Source organism: Varanus komodoensis, unplaced genomic scaffold (assembly GCF_004798865.1).
Source record: "Varanus komodoensis strain SLA01 unplaced genomic scaffold, ASM479886v1 scaffold1, whole genome shotgun sequence".
In the NCBI taxonomy this organism is placed as follows: Eukaryota; Metazoa; Chordata; class Lepidosauria; order Squamata; family Varanidae; genus Varanus; species Varanus komodoensis.
Window position 1 is genome coordinate 30,109,189 of NW_025335268.1, and position 16,233 is coordinate 30,125,421.

The 16,233-nt window shown below is 37.2% G+C and overlaps 1 protein-coding gene across 16 annotated transcripts in view; it reads right to left on the bottom strand.

The window, feature by feature from the left end:
• Positions 1-16,233, bottom strand: part of AFDN (afadin, adherens junction formation factor) — a 119,557-nt gene that overhangs the window by 5,912 nt on the left and 97,412 nt on the right. For 5 of the 16 annotated variants that reach the window (XM_044421192.1, XM_044421254.1, XM_044421245.1 and 2 more), the window contains 9 exons: positions 12,726-12,791; positions 12,518-12,591; positions 10,455-10,573; positions 9,195-9,389; positions 8,867-8,958; positions 8,593-8,781; positions 6,193-7,221; positions 2,541-2,675; positions 1,365-1,659 (listed from right to left, as the gene is read on the bottom strand). In XM_044421192.1, coding sequence (XP_044277127.1) covers positions 1,365-1,659; positions 2,541-2,675; positions 6,193-7,221; positions 8,593-8,781; positions 8,867-8,958; positions 9,195-9,389; positions 10,455-10,573; positions 12,518-12,591; positions 12,726-12,791 — 2,194 coding nt within the window. Of the gene's footprint in view, positions 1-1,139; positions 1,660-2,525; positions 2,676-4,682; positions 4,719-6,192; positions 7,222-8,592; positions 8,782-8,866; positions 8,959-9,194; positions 9,390-10,454; positions 10,574-12,517; positions 12,592-12,725; positions 12,792-16,233 lie in introns of those variants that run through there. The other 11 variants (XM_044421166.1, XM_044421160.1, XM_044421150.1 and 8 more) reach the window with 6 other exon arrangements.

Consider the following 16,233-nt stretch of genomic DNA (forward strand, 5'->3'; position numbering starts at 1 on the left):
CTAGGAAATGCTGCACAGGGCTACAGCTAGAGGGGACTTTCATTTCTCCAGACTAGAGCGATGCTATGCTCAAACAATTATACAATCTTTTGGCTTGGAAGATCACTTTTATGCGTGGTGAGAGAACAGGGATGCAGCTGGGAAAAAGCCTGCAGGTCACCCCTCCTATTTTGACCCTTTTAAACCTTGCTCGGTGCACATGGTGTTTGGAGGGTTGAAAGAGAAGTAACACCCAAGCAGTCTTGCTACAAAATTAAATTGGGGAAATGTTTGGAAAGTATCAGTTATAAACTGGTTTTCACTTGCCACCTCATCATTAAATCAAGCACAAACTGTTGCAGGTCTTGAATCCTTATTCTCTTTGTGTTACATTTTTAGTGAAATTATTTGCTGCCAAAATGATTAGGATACTTGAGTTACTTGTGCTTACAATAAGGGGGTATGGAAAAGTTAGAAAAAGGAACTTAAGAAAAGAAAAATGGAAGAAGTAGAAATAAAAATAAAAAATAAATAGCACTAATAAAAAGGTAGGTTCTGTGCCTGATTAAAAAGGTAGGTTCTAAGCAACTTTTCCTTAAGCATGAAGATAGACTTCTACTATTGGACTGTCAACTAACTACTCTCCTCTCCCCAAAGGTACACCTAGTATTTCAAATACAGCTGTTGCCAAGTACACTTCTAAAGCCATTTGCACACTATTTAGATGCTGAATATTGAGCAGAAGGTCAACATCTTCCCATTAATAATGAACTAGACACACATGTCTTATTATCATGAGAAACATGTGGCTCAGAAATGTGAAAGCACCATGGACCCAATGAAAGTAAGAAACAGTCACTGAAAGAGATACAGTACAGAAGCCAAAACCAACAGTACTTTTAGCATGTTGAATAGGAATTTACAAAATCATTTTGCTTTCATTATATGAAAGTAAGAATTGTAGAGAGTTTGGTAAGAAAATGGAAAGAACACACATTTGAAAACAGGATTTATAGTAGCACATCAGGTTTAAAGTTGAATCACCATGCTGAGGACAGTGATCGAGTGAGAAATAATCATGAAGTGATTTTGTTTAGAACACCATAGTGGGAAATGTGCAGAGATTTTCATAAAGATTCTGAATTAAAATTTAGGTCTACCTTTTGAGTTGCTGGGACTGATGAAACTCGGTTTGTTTGGTGGGGGAGGGGGCTGGCTGGTTTTGTGAGCAGTACTGTTGGCATTGACCGAGGATGGCTGGAATGAGTTGGACAGAAAGATGCCATCTGAGGCTGGGCGTGGCTGGCGTGAGGGCTGCTGTGACTTAAGGGTGGCAGGAGGAAGGTCACCATAAGACTTTCTTGTACCGGAGTACTTATCCTGACCTGCTGCTAGACAGGAATCCTCCTCCTCATCATCATCATCACTGTATGAAACAAACTTGGCAGTATAAATCGTATCAGGGGAGAGGACCTGTGTTTTGAGGTAAGAGGTGTTTCGCTGAGGTGGGGGAGGAGGAGCATTAGATGAAGGGGGCGGGGGTGGGAATTCATATTCCCGTGGAAGCGGAGGTCTGTACAGACCAGGCTCATCAGGTTCCAGCAATCTCCGTTCTGCTTCATCATGTTGCCGGCGCCTTTCAGCTTCCAAACGATTGTAATATTCTTCTTCCTGACGCCTCTGAAAGTCCAAAGGGAACACAATGATATGAGTCAATGGCAAACTTCAAATATAAGGTGATGTTTATCCCCTAAAGACTCAGATGCAATTTTCTTCCTTATACCAAGCAAATTAGTCACCTGTCCCAATACAAAAAATTATTGACTTCCTCAAATATTAGGACATTTCTACACTTGAATATGGTACAGATTTGCATGAAGAAAATTATGAAGGTGCACCAGATATTCCAAGAATTTACAGAGGAAGAGAGATCAAAATAGAACACCTCATTGAAGTTTACTTACTTGGTTCACATTTTTGCCAATGTATTAGCATTTATGGCTATAACAATACCTTGCCCTAGAAATACAGGTATCACTTCTGCATTGATAACTTCATAAAGCTTCTTGCTTTACATGATTAGGTGCCTAAAGATATGACTATTCAAGTTACTGAATTTAAATAACCAAACATAATGATCTATCATTGTCTGTCATAATTTGGCACAAAACTGAAAGAATCTAATGTATTGGGAAGCGGAATGCTACTCAACCTTGGCTCAGTTTTACACTTGTCCACTGTTAGCCAGATGCAATATTCAACCATTTGAAAGTGGCCAGTAAGAATTCATGCTTGAAAGGAAACAGATATAGAAGAGGCACTCCTGCAGCCCAGTTTTAAACCATGGTTAGAATTACGTCTGCAGTGCCCCTTGTGGGATAGAAGAACTTTTTATAAGTTAATATAGAACTTGTATGAGATGAAACATTTATGTTCAAGATACCAGCAGTGATCAACACAACACAATAGAATGGGTTACTACTTAATCACACTTCATATAATCAAATGTATAGTTAGATGAAGCATACAAGAGCTTCTTGTTTCATTTAAAGGACCATAACCTTTTGCTCAGCCTCTCTCTTTGTCCGCTCCTCCTCTTGGCGCCGACGTTCTTCTTCTTGCCTAGCCCTGTCTTCTGCTTCCCGTTTACGCATCTCTTCCAATTGCTGCTGCCGTCTACGCTCTTCATCCTGTAGCTAACAAAGATCTATCTTCAATTTTTTCCCAAATAAAACTAAAAGAATCTTCCCTAGTATAGTAATAAATTCTCCATTCAAAGGAATTGTTTCCCCAGAGAAGTATTGCATTGTTGAAAAGAAACACCTACTGAGGATTTTAGTTTTCCTATTTAAACTCTAGGAAAGATACTTCTTTATCCTAAAGAAATGCGTAAAGGAAATACACTGTTTTCCCATAACAAAGACACATTTCAGGTATCCTTGGCATTAGACCATTAGACTAGCTACTGACATATGCAAAGTTAACACAAGTGCTTTGCATTTGCTTCCTTTTCCATCATATTGCTCCAACTAGATGTTTCACCACCTTTCTGGTAAGGAGGTGGGCACAGCACCTGAGCACTTGTCAGGGGGATAAGTCTCCTCCCCATCCTAGATTTAAAAAAAATGGCAGCTAATAATGATCTGGTCTTGTCAACAAGTAGCTATTTAGACTGCTGAAGTCCTAGTACCTGTGATTCTGCTCATAAAATAGTTGTTTAAAGATTTTTATAGTGAAGGAACTTTTTGCAGTCACTTTAAGTGGGCAGAAGATCATGAATTTTCACCTCATGAAGTGACATGTATTTCTTCACTTTTAAAGGTGACCTGTTTCTATCCAAAAGATCATTCTATACTACTAGAAGACCTTACAGAAGACAAACTGATTTCAGAAGCTGTCCCTGAAAAGGTAAAGATTTTATCTGTTTTTAAAACCTGTGGGGGAAAACATCATGAAAGAATAAAGGAGAACTACTGGACTATGTCCCACACTGCTTAAAAGAGCTCAAATTGTTAAGATCAAACTGTTGCACCAAGTAAGAAAAAAATTACATGTATTCTATAGGGTAAAAATGTATTATAAAATTAAATGTGTTGGGGGAAAGGATAGGACAGATATTTAACTTTAATTCCATATGATAGACTTCTTGAGATTATGGTCCAGCCAAAGTTAAACATATTTAGTTCTACTGATTTTAATAACACAGTTAAGTAGATGCTTAAATCTCTTCCCTTGAAATAAGAGAGATGTAATTTAGGATTGATTTTATCCAAAACCTGGAAAGAGATAGAATGCATCTATAATTTGGAAGTTGTTTTTAATGTCCAATCACTGTGTTTTGTTTTTGAAAAAATTTGCTGGGGAGGGAAAGCATCAAACTGCACTGTATCAACCAGATCACTGACTCCTTCAAGACCTTTGTCATAGAACAAACCCCAAGTATGATTTTAAAAAGATTAAGTGAAGTGAGAAATGATCAGGTGATCAGAATATAATGAACCTTGTTTCTGTTTCATAGAGTACCTTTGTGTACATTTTGAAAAGATTAAACAGATGCACTGTTCTTCATATATTTTGATGCTGTTAACTTAACGCTGTATTGCTCTGTTGGTGTGTTGGTGCAATGCTCAGAAAGGAAATTTTATTTTAGACATACAGAATAGCTAAAAGTGAGTTAAAATGCTTAGCCTAGAGGTAGCATTTAAAGAAGAGTACTGTTAAAATGAATTGTTTCTGGGCAATCAGTCTAGGTGCCAAACTATGTAAATACATCATGAGAAGATCAATACTTTAAAAGTTGGATTCTGGGAATAGTTAGAATACATTGATAAATGGTTTAAAGGGCAACGGAATTAAAACAAAAAAGTAATAGAACTATGAAGCCTCACTCACATATCATATTTTCAAATTGCTAAGATTTTTGATGATTGTCAAATACACAGTTCATTTAACTATGGCAGGTCACAGCTGCAAACAATTCAAAGATGCAAACAGAACACAACATTTAAAGAAGGCAGGAGAAAAAAAAATAGGAACATACCTCCAGCAACAGTTGTGTGGTCACTTGCAACTAGTTTAATACATTACACCCTGCCTTGACGCACTCAAAAGATGCATATTGGATCATTATTAATTTTAAAAAAGAAAAGAAAAGAAAAAAGCAATAAGGAAAAGGCATTGAAGAGAAAGAAATAAGAACATACCAAATCTAGAACAGAGATTGCTGGCATAGCAGTCTGCTGCAGATAATAAGAGAAGGAAAAAGAAAGATGCACAGTGAAAATAAGAATAAATTTAAATTTGCACTATGCCAAAAGCATTTTTCTTTGATTTGTTACTACAGCTGTATTTAAAGGAAAAAAAACAGTGTTTGTTACTCTAATATAAAGTCAGTGGTATCTCTAAATCTAAATCCATAATAGGTTTTTTTAAAAAACAAAACAGGTCATTTCTGTAATTTGCATTTTTACAACACCACACATAGTCATCTATATGTGGATAAAAATCACTTTCAAGATAACGGTGTATTGTGAAAAAGTAGCCAATTATATACCTCATATTTAATACTTTATTCTTAACAAGGGGAAAAGCCAGCAACTGTTTCAAAACTGTGAAAAGTATGTATGCAGTGTTAATTTGGCAGCCTTAGTGGAACAGAAGGATTTAGCAGATTATGCAACAGAGATGATTAACTAACAAAGAATAGGATGTAGACTTGAAAGTAAGATTAAAGAGTTAGATGACTAAAGATGAAAACTTGATTTTAGATGAACTATTAATGAAGATTTTTTTATACAGTTTAAAATCTGTGTGACAATAATGGGACAGTCTAATTAAGGACACATTTAATATTTGATTAATAAGTTTAAGTTGCCATGTAGGAAACTTAACCTCTGCAGAAAATAACTAAAAATATGGGAAATGCATAAAAAGTTAAACTTGGAAAGCAAATAATTGCAAAATAATATATAAAACAAATCTTGCCAATTCTGAAAATTAAATACAGCTCTAATCTGACCATTCATTAGCATCAATACAGTATTTAACCTAAACCTGCTAGTATAGATTCTGTGAATTCTGTGTATGAATTTATCACTTTTTGATCAAAGAGACTGTTAAGAGACTCTTTTTGTTAAGAGACTGTTTTCTCTTAAGAATCATAAAAAGCTGTGTCTTTCATGAAAGCAAAAAATCATAATGCCTATGGAATGAAAAATCCATAATATGTTATGCACTTTTTACAATGAACTACCAGTTTTAAGGGACACGGGCTTCATAAATGTATAAAAATTAGGAAGAATTAGAGCTTGACTTACTTCTTTTTAAGTACCAAAGATCCCTGTCTTTTTACCATTTTGGATAGCTATGTATATGTGCATCATATGCAGACAGCTATCTTTATGCTACCAAAGTTCACTGGTATCATCTTATATATTATAGAAGAATGATACTGGATGTTTAATCTTCCCTGCCATTTCCAAGCTCACTTTTTTCTGAGAAAAGGAGATTGGAAAGAGGGCTATCCCCAGCTCAAGCTTTTTAGTTAGCAGCTTATAATACACCACTTAATTGGACATATCAGGATAGATAAGGCCAAACTTCATTATGAACAATGAAAGACAGGGACATTAGGAGAGTCCAGTCCTCCTTTATCCTATAGTGGTAAAAGCTTTAAGCACACAAAAATGTAGCTTTCAGATTATCTCATTTTACCCTTGCTCTTCTCTCAGCTTCCAGTCGCTGCATAATCAGCATTGTATCAATATCATCATCTTCTTCTTCATCCTCATCCTCATCTTTTTGCTTTGACTCTTGGAGTCGTTTCTGGAATTGCCACTCCAACATGAGCTTGCGTAGACGATCATTCTCTTCAGCTGTTCTGTCTGGCTTGTTCTGAAGATCTTGAATTTCTTTGCTCAACATATCCACAATGTGCATCTGCTGCTGCTTTTCCAGTTTCTCCTTGGCATCCCGTTTCCAAGGGTCAGGAGACAGGCTATCACTAGAGGACAGCTCTTCTTTGCTTATGGTGATATACTGCAGGTCTCTTCGCTCAATGGTTCGGGGCTGCTGTTGGGGCTGCAATTCTCTAATGACTGTTTCTGGTGGTCTCTGCAATGTTGAAGGCTTTTCTGGTTTCACCTGCTGAACTGAAACAGGAGGAAGTAGGGGCTGAGCAGGAATTAGTGGCTGAGTACGCATTTGTCCCAGTTTTCTTTCCTGTTCTCGACGTTTCCTGTCTCGTTCTTCCTCCAGTCGTGCCTTTTCTTTCTCATACCACCTTTGATGTTCTTCTCTCTTTTTGCGCTCCGCAGCAGCAACTTGAGATGACGACTGTGGCCCGAACTGGCTTGGAGGTGGAGGTGGAGGTGGAAGAGGTAAATCCATTTGCAGTCCATCAAAGTCAGCTGCATAGTGCACGGGTGGAGGAGGCGGAGGAGGAGGAAGGTCTGTTCTGGTGGACTGGGAAGCTGCCAGTGATATTGATTGAGGAACAATAGGAGTTTTCCAACGACCAGGTCCACTTTTGGTTAAAGAAGAACCAGGAGGAATGGGTTTAGAGGAATGGTTTAGATGCTCTTGGCTTGATGTGCTAGAATCCACAGAAGAGTTCATCCATGGATCACTGTCTGATTTTTGATCAATATAGTCTACATCCTTTCGTATGACAACCTCTAATCGATTCCTTTCTGGCTGATAAACTTTATCATCCCGTAGTTCCTCCTGAGAACGAGTTACACGCTTGAAGAAAAGAAAATGTTAGTGTTCACATGCTAATATTCATATGTAACAAAAATACAGAATCCTATGTTACCAACATTCTATGATGATGCAATGATTACTCACTTTTCCTTAAAGTCAACACTTTCACATGTATCATGTTGAAACAATTCTCAACAAACTATGCAACTTCTAAATGTCCAAAAGCTTGGATACAGGATTAAAAAGCTACATTAGGAGAAGTATAAACAGCAACAGAATTCATGTTGCCCACCAATTCTCACACATCTTAGAACAATGCTGCAAACTGTCACCTCTGAAAATTGCTTGCAGAGAAATATTTAGGGCAAGCAGCTTACAGGAACAACTGAAGCATACAAAATTTCTCTAGTCCCGCCTTCAACGGCTGTGGCAAGCTTCTATTATAATCACAATTAAACACAAGAAGTGCAGAGGAAGTAGAACCATCTGTTCACCTTGGTTTATTTCCCCCCACTCTTATTGGTTTTATTTTCTCTTGAAATAATGAGTCGCCAAAGTGCCAATGAAATGTTCCACCTCACAGGTAAGCCCTGCTTTTATTACTTTATTCTGTTAGATCTTTATGATGATATTTAGCACAATGTGCAAATCATCATAGGGATTTAATAGAATAAATTGCATAGCATGGCATTACCATTTGGTAGTAAGGCACCACATACCAGATACATTCTGTTATCTGGTACGATCTTATTTATAGGCTTTAGCTTGAATGCATTTTTATGATCTGTTTTAAACAAAGAATTAAGCAGATGCTCAAGAAACTTAGTGGAGAACTATGAACAAAGACAACTTATTCTGTTCTTCTCTATCAATGACCTTAATCATGACCCAGAAAGAATGCCTTGTTTGGAATGAAAGCATTTCTTATGCTCTATTAGTCCAGAAGTACTGAAAACAAAGCAACTTGTGTCAGACGCACTGTGAAAATGCAACTAACAGATTCCTAATGACTTGGGCATTTAAAAGCAAACACTGCTAGAACAGGCATTTCATGGTTTGACAATAGTTAATGCAATCTCCTAATACAAGACTGTACTTATACACTCTTAAGAAGCAATCTTTTCAGAAAATATAGAAGTTTCCAGTGCAAGTTTTATTAGACTATTCCTGTATTTCAAATACATATTGTCAGCTTTAAAAAGGATATTTCTTAATAACCATTTAACTGAAACTTTAATTACTTATGTTAGAAGCTAACCACATACTAAATTTGCTTTCTTGATTAATAGCAGGTGTATAAATCAGAGATCCTTTTACAGGTACTCATTGCTAGGAGACGCTCATGCTGATTCTTTTCCCATGCCACAATCCTAAAGCCACTTAAAATATTTAGAGCAAATTATGTCTAACCTGCATTGCAGAATTAATATAATGGTTACTTTCTGCTGGAATTTGGGGCTTCTCTTCATAACTTGACCACTGATTCTGGGCAGGACCCATTCGATCCTGAGACTTGGAGGCAGGGAATGTGAAATACTCTCTGGTGTAAGTTTGTGTCGGGATAGGATATGCTTCAGGTCTGGGTGGCAGCATCTGCTCCTGTATGAATACAGACAGATCATTTATAGATTTGTACCTATTCAAAGAAAACAAATATGCCATTCATTTTAACAAATATTCTAACCTCTGTACAAAGATTTCCAGTAGACACAGATGTTATTTTGTTAGTAGTTCCAGCTGAGTAAGAATTCTTGGCCCCAGGACTTGGAGGCTGATCTGTAGAGCAATAAGAAGGGGTTTTTTTTTTTCCTATAAACTTTCTTAGCCTACAAAAATGTTACCTACAAATTGATATAAATAATAATGATCACCATCTTACTTGCCTCTCTCACTAGTATATTTATTTTTATATCCTTTGTCTGATAGCTATCAATTTTTGCAGCCTATCCTTTAGGCTTATTTCCAAATTTAATTTAGTTCATGCAACCCATTTTGAACAATCTCTTGCTTACTTGCTACATTGGGACTAGATCGATGATCAGCTCGATTCTTCATTAGCCTGTCATCCCCTGGCAACTTCTTTGGTTCTGTATATTCTGTCCAAGGCAGCTGAGGGCTCTCAGGAGATCCATTCTGAGCAGAGTTATTATACAGCTCAAAACCTTCGCTCTTCGGTCGGGGTTTACCTGAGCCACGACGATCTGAAACTGCACAAAAATAGGGTAAGATTATTAAAGTAAAAATAATTTTCTGGATTACCCTGATTTCAATATCTTCTGCTGAGCTTCTCTATTTGCAAGGGCACAAAAAGCACAGGAGATGTAAGAAATCACATTTAATGACATAAAATAATTCTGAGTTTCTAAAATAATTATTGCTCAGATTCAAAGCTGCCTGAACTTGGAATCTGAACTGGCAGCCATTCCCTTCATCCCAGATAAGTGTCAGTGGTAGGAGAGGGCCTTTTAGTGGTGATGGACGAAAATTAAGACTTCATAGAATAGTAGAGCTGGAAGAGGCTAATAAGGCCATTAGGTCCAATCCCGTTTAACAGAACTTCAAGTTAAAGTATCTAAAGGCTTCAGATTGGTCTGTCAATCCCCTCCTATGTTTTTTGCCAAATCATGGTCCTGAGACAGGGAACTCTCCCCTCCATCCACTAGGAGGCAGATTTGTTGAAGAGAGATTCAGCTGGACCTCTCACTTCCTCCCTAAAGCCAATCATTGTTGATATAGCAGTACCTAACTGCAAGCTCAAGGGAGTAACATGCTTAGGGGTCTCTGAATGAGAGTCACAGCTACTTTTCAACAAATGAAGGAGCTCTTAAACTCTGCGGCCATCTCATACAAGGGCCAGGATGGTGACAAAAATTAAGAGGGCTAGTATGGCACAGTACAGCTGCAAATACAATAAAACCGAGGCACTAGCAACAGTCTAAGGACCAGCAGGCTATGTTTTATCCATAGATTGCAGTTTTAGATCCCAGTGGCTCTTCCTGCCCCCTCTCCAGGGAGTGGGGAACTGCTACAAGCTAGATGGTCCCAATCCCTGCTATATACACTTGCTTAAGAGTAAACCCCACTGAAGTCAGTGCAACTTTCTGAACAGACATGCAGTTTTCCACTCTTAAGTGTTGCAGGCTTTGGGATGCCCCCTCTCTGAGGCAGAAGCCAATGAATGAACCAGGCTGCCTTTCTAGAAAGAATAGAAGTTTAAGACAGGTTCATAACTTAAAATGTGGTATATGGACAAATCTATTTCAGCTGCTTACCTCTTTGCATCATTGGAGAAGGCTGGTTAAGCAGAGTCGCTAGACCATGGTAAATTGCTCCTTGTTTTGCCACTTCTAGTGTCACTACTGATCCTGTCCTTGTCATCAGCTCTGCTGCCCTGAGGCAAGAGTTAATAAAAGTATATTTACTGGAATTGGCAGCAACAAAGAATACAAATTTAGAGTCACTCACACAGAACAACAGCCCTGCAAATATACAAATACAGTCATACTATTCAAATTGGAGTTGAGATATTAAAGCAACGGAACTGCATAAGCAGCATAAAGCTTGCAATGTGACATCTTACTATTGTGAATGTTCACACATAATAGCCACAATTTTCCAGATAACAGACAAAATTAGTTTGATGAAAGAAGTGCTATATTGAATAAGGATTCCTTTTAGAACCACGAACAAAACAAGTTTTCATCTAATTTCTTACATTCAAGCAATGGCTAACCTAACTGACCTATCTTCAAATTTTAATAATCAGAACCTAATAACATAACCCAAAAAGTTTCCAGAAAGATTTGAACAGCATATTTTTGGGACAGGAAAATATAAAGCCATGAAATCTGCAAATATGGCCTTTCCCCACAAGACACTCAAATTTGGCAGATAGGATTTTTTTTAAACTCTTTTGATAGGTGTCAAAAGTAAATGCTTGAGAAAAGGGGGTGGGATGTAGATCTCACCTCTCTGGAGTACCTATAGACTCAGGGAAGTGTTGAAAAGGTGGAGAGCACTGAGATCCATCAGGGCAATACTTTAAAACTGGAAGACCACACCCCAGAGTGGGAGCTGTACTCACCACCCCTTTTCAGGGCAACCCGCTTCCCCTTTATTGTTTTGCTTTTCAGCTGAAAGCTCACCAATTGACAAGCTTCAAGTGTAGGCAAAGTAATCTATATGCTGCCTCACATGGTCAATTTACATGGCTGCTGTCTACTACTCTTTGAAAGCCGATATTTGCCATGACAACTGTGCACTTGCAAAGAACCCCAAGAATAATTTTTAAAAAGGATTTTGATTGTACACATTTGTGCTGTCCATTTTTAAAAGGGGTAAGAAGCTAATGAAAGTGCCACTTAGTCCAAAGTGCCAGTTGGTCACTGGTAGAAAGGATGTCACTAGCAACAACAGAAGCAAGAGGCTTTTGCTGTTTTTGCTAAGTGACTCATTCATTACTTTCCACAACCCATGATGGGATCTGTCTTCCAGGTTTGGATGACATGACAATCCATCTTGAATTCAACAATCTTTACAATATATAGAGCTTCAGCTTCTTTTATCAATAATAAACACCAATTATTTTGTTTAAAAACATTTACTCAATCCACCGCCATATAATTACCCCTACATACTCACAGAACCTACCTATAAAAATTGCAGAGTTATGAAAACTATTTTTTTTCTGAGAACTCTGATGAGGCATTCCAAGCTGCTGTTAGTGGTATCACAACAGAAAATGTGCACTGGTCCATGTGTAAGAGAGCCAGTATAGTGTTTAAGAGTACAGGACTGGGGATTCGGGAGCTCTGGCTAACAGGGTGACTTTGGCCAGTTATAGACTCTTAGCCTAACCTACCTCACAGGACTGTAGTTGTGAGGGTAAGCCTGAGAGGAGGAGGGAGATTATATGAGTCACCTTGATGGAAAATAAGTGGAATATAAATGTAATAAATTAATTAATAGTCCATGCCATTTCTCTTCCACGACCTTGGGAAATGGGCTTGAGTGTCTTCTAGGCAACTTCCTGGTTTCTAGATGACATACTGATAGAAGGACATACCACAAACAAGTACACCAGCATGTCTCCAGTCCAGATAAACTTCATGTTTCCTAAAATTCAAAACTTCCAGAACCATTGTAAGTCATAGCACTGTGCTAAACGTGTCTGCATGAACTGATGTGCTTCAATAATCATAGCATGTCCGATGATACACTGGAGGGATGGTAGAGAAGAAGCTTAATACTTAATAAATTAAGAGTTTAAGGAAAGAAATGGAAAAATCCCTCAGTCCTATCTAATGTGCAATAAAGATATAAAAGAATGATGTACCTTTCTTGGGAAAGGCCAACCAAACTGCGTCCATCCACACTAAGCAATTGATCTCCTGCAGCCAGCCGACCATCCTGGTTACATTTAATACAAAAAAGTTACACTATTTAGTATGGGATTAATGAGACTAGAACACATAAACATTAGGAATACTCCAAGTTACACTTAAACTATTTAGACTATTTTAATAGTCAGAATTATTACTAACCACATCTGCAGCACCACCTTTTACTACGGACTTGACATAGATTCCAAGTTTATCCTGACCGGCACCCTGAAAAGAGATAAAGCAATACATTTTACAAATGCATAACTGAAGTTGTAGTTCTAAATTCATTTAAAAGGGAATAGCCCCACCAGATTTAGGGGAGTTACTTCTGAGCAAGCATATAAAAGATTTCACAGTAATTTAAAAAATGTTCTACAGATGTGCAATAGTTACAAAGAAGTCTCACAAACATCTATTGGTTGACTATTGGAAGTGACTTGCTGAATACATACAATGTGAAAAATAGAGCAACAGAGTAATATTCCTGCACGTTCAGAGTGTGTATTTCAGCCTCTCCCCAAATCAGCTAATATGCAAGCCATCTGATGCAAAAGCAAGCAAACAAAATGACCACCAATAGTGCATCTATAAATTTCATAGCCTTCTTTAAAAAAAATCATACATTTAAAATTGTAAAGATTATAATCCTTAACAAATATAGATTTAACCTTGTAAATAAACATATTTTAAAATAAACATTTCAGTATAAAACACTTGTTTTAGTAATAAATATGGGTTTTGTTGCAGTACCACTTTAAAAGCTAAGCCAGGACCTAGCAGGTATAAGGCCAAACCTCAATGAGGGAATATGGCTTAACTCTCAGCACCTGTATTCAACAGTCAATCAAGCTGCATTAACAACAAGCATCATGCCTTGCTTTAGCTCATCTTCTACACTATCAGGTTTCAGCTGATCAGTAAACATTGCCTCCTTGATCTTTTTGTGTTTCTAGATGTTTCAGGACAAATATAGCTATGTGATGATACTGCAGTTTTCCTTTAAATATTCAGCTCAGTAACCCTTAGAAACAATGAGGACTAGATACTACAAGACTTCAAAGTACTCAGTAGTCTTCTACCTCTACATATCTCTCTGGTTAAGACTGTCCAGAATATATTCAACACACAGTCCTCTGTACTGAACAGAAATACCTTATTTTAAAATAAGGAATTAATAAGCTTATGACCAACAGCTAATTTTGCTAATTCATTTCCCCAAAAATGAATACAAATAAAATATGTCTGATCCTGTTACAAGTGGTAATTCCTCCGTTGGCAATAATTTATTTCTGCAAAAAGCTAGCAACATGATCTATGGAACTTTAAGCACCAAAGATGGCATGCTAGTTAATTGAAAAATGTAATGATAAAACCAGCATTTAAATGTTCTGGACAAAATGTGTTCTTAACCTTTAATCTTCCTAATTGTTCTTATTATGTGCCAGATTAACAAATTAGTGTCACTTCAATATAATTAGTCTGAGTAATACAAAAACCCTGCAAACAACTTTAGTACCACTGGGAACCTAATTCATATAGTAGTATTTTGCTGGGGAGGGAAGAAGTTTAGTTATATTCCAATTATAAAATTCTCAATCCCAGCAAGATAAATACTTGTCTCTCCCATTTTGGTTATGCAAAATGAACTGTGAGTAAACTGGTATGATGCCATCAGATCACAAGGAACATTATATGCACATGTATGCCAGTTATATTCTGTGACATAACTGTTTGTAGTGGCCAATGTTTGCAGAATGTTTGATAATACTGCAGTTTCTCTTTAAACACTGAGCTCAATTATCTTTCTTTACAGCAATCAGGACTACATAATACAAGACTTCAAAGTATTCTGCTTCCCAAGTCTGCAGAACTGAAGAGAAGCACATTTCTGTCCACTGGCAAGACTATACTCCTGCCTCCCAGGAAGGACATCTATGGCAAGTGGAGAAACCAACTTAATCCCATAAACTGAGCAAAGAGGAACAACACCAGGGACCTTGCTTTGCCTTTCCTTGCCAGAAAAATCAATTATAAGTACTTTGGCAACTAAAAGCTAGTACCTGAGTTTGCAGGTATCTTATGGATATAATTACATTTTGCACACCAGCACAACAAATTTCTAAGTGAAAATACTCTTGAATAAAGATACCAACTCTACCAATTTAAATGTGCAATCTAACAATAAAATGTAAACAGCCTTGATTTCATGAACTAAAATAATTAAGAAAATAATAGCCCTCAAAGTTGAATAAATTACCCAGCTTTGATGTAAAGTAGGTTGAAAGGGCTGGTGGCAGACCAATGAAGCTGTTCATATGTACTTTCAGAATGGAATGGTACAGGTATACAACATATACATATGTTGTACTTTTACAGTATATAACCGATTAAAATATGCCAAAAACAACATAAAACCACTTCTACTTAATAGACATCTTATATTTTAGAAACTAGTCTATCTCCTCTGCTCCAGAATTGTTTTCAATTTTTCTTCAATATTCACATTCAGAGAATCATATCATTACTTAATATATTGAGATATGAAACAGAACTTTAACCTATGCATGTAACTTCCTTCTGGTTTAAACAAACCAGGAAAACCACAATTAACCATAATTTCATCCAAATCAGGAAACTACGGTTAAACAGTTTAAATAGTTAATGTACTGCTTCCAAAGAACTGGTATCTTAAGCAAAGTTCAAACTGTTTACTATCCTGGTTTATTCCAAATCTAACAATTGTATCTTTTCATTTTGGATGAAATAGGAAACAATAGTTAGAGGCTTTCTAGTTTGATTGCACACAATTAATATAGAAAAGCTACATTCCCAGACAAAAGTTGATTAAACTGAGACATGATAGTCCAAATTAGGCCAATGTTCAGCTTCTATGCTGAATCACAGCGACTGCAGTTGTTAAAGGGTTTTTTCCCTTTAAATTAATGTTTGCATATATGTGTTTAATATTTTATTTTATGTTAACCAACCAGAGAGCCTTGACTACTGCGTGATATAAAATATATGTAATGGTCATTTCTCAAGTCTCTGTAAACAAAACAAGAAATTCCACTCTTCTAGTCCACCGCTTCACATATGATGTGCATTTCAGGAAGTATGTGAGAAAAATGCTTATGTATTCATTGAGCACAACAGTCAGTGCTCACTACAGATTTAAAATGAAGTCTGCTTAAAAAGAATATGTATCCAAAATGCAGAAATAATCTCTTAAGGCTGACTCTACGCTGCAAAGTGTTCATCCAATTCATTTTTAAATACTCTAGAATGGGGTATAAGGAAACATGGTAGACACTTTTCCTGGCACCCAGCAATCATCCTACCCTTCCCATTCTATCCTCCTCCTCCTCCTCCTCCTCCTCCTCATCTTACGTTTACTAACAGCTGTGATGGTTTCAAAGCAGTGGTGGATGCCTATATGCCAATGCAAGCACCCAGCTATCAAGAAAAAGGGAATTCTGTCTGGGTGGTGGAACTGGGGGAGCCATGTAGCAGAAACCTCAGGGGTATCTCAGGGGTGAGCAGAAAATAATTCTCCAGATGTTTGGTACTTCAAGTCCCAGAATTCCTGACCATTTGGCATGCTGGCAGGGGTATCTGGGAGTTGAAGGCTCAGTCATCTGGATATCTACCTCAGCCCAACCCTAATATA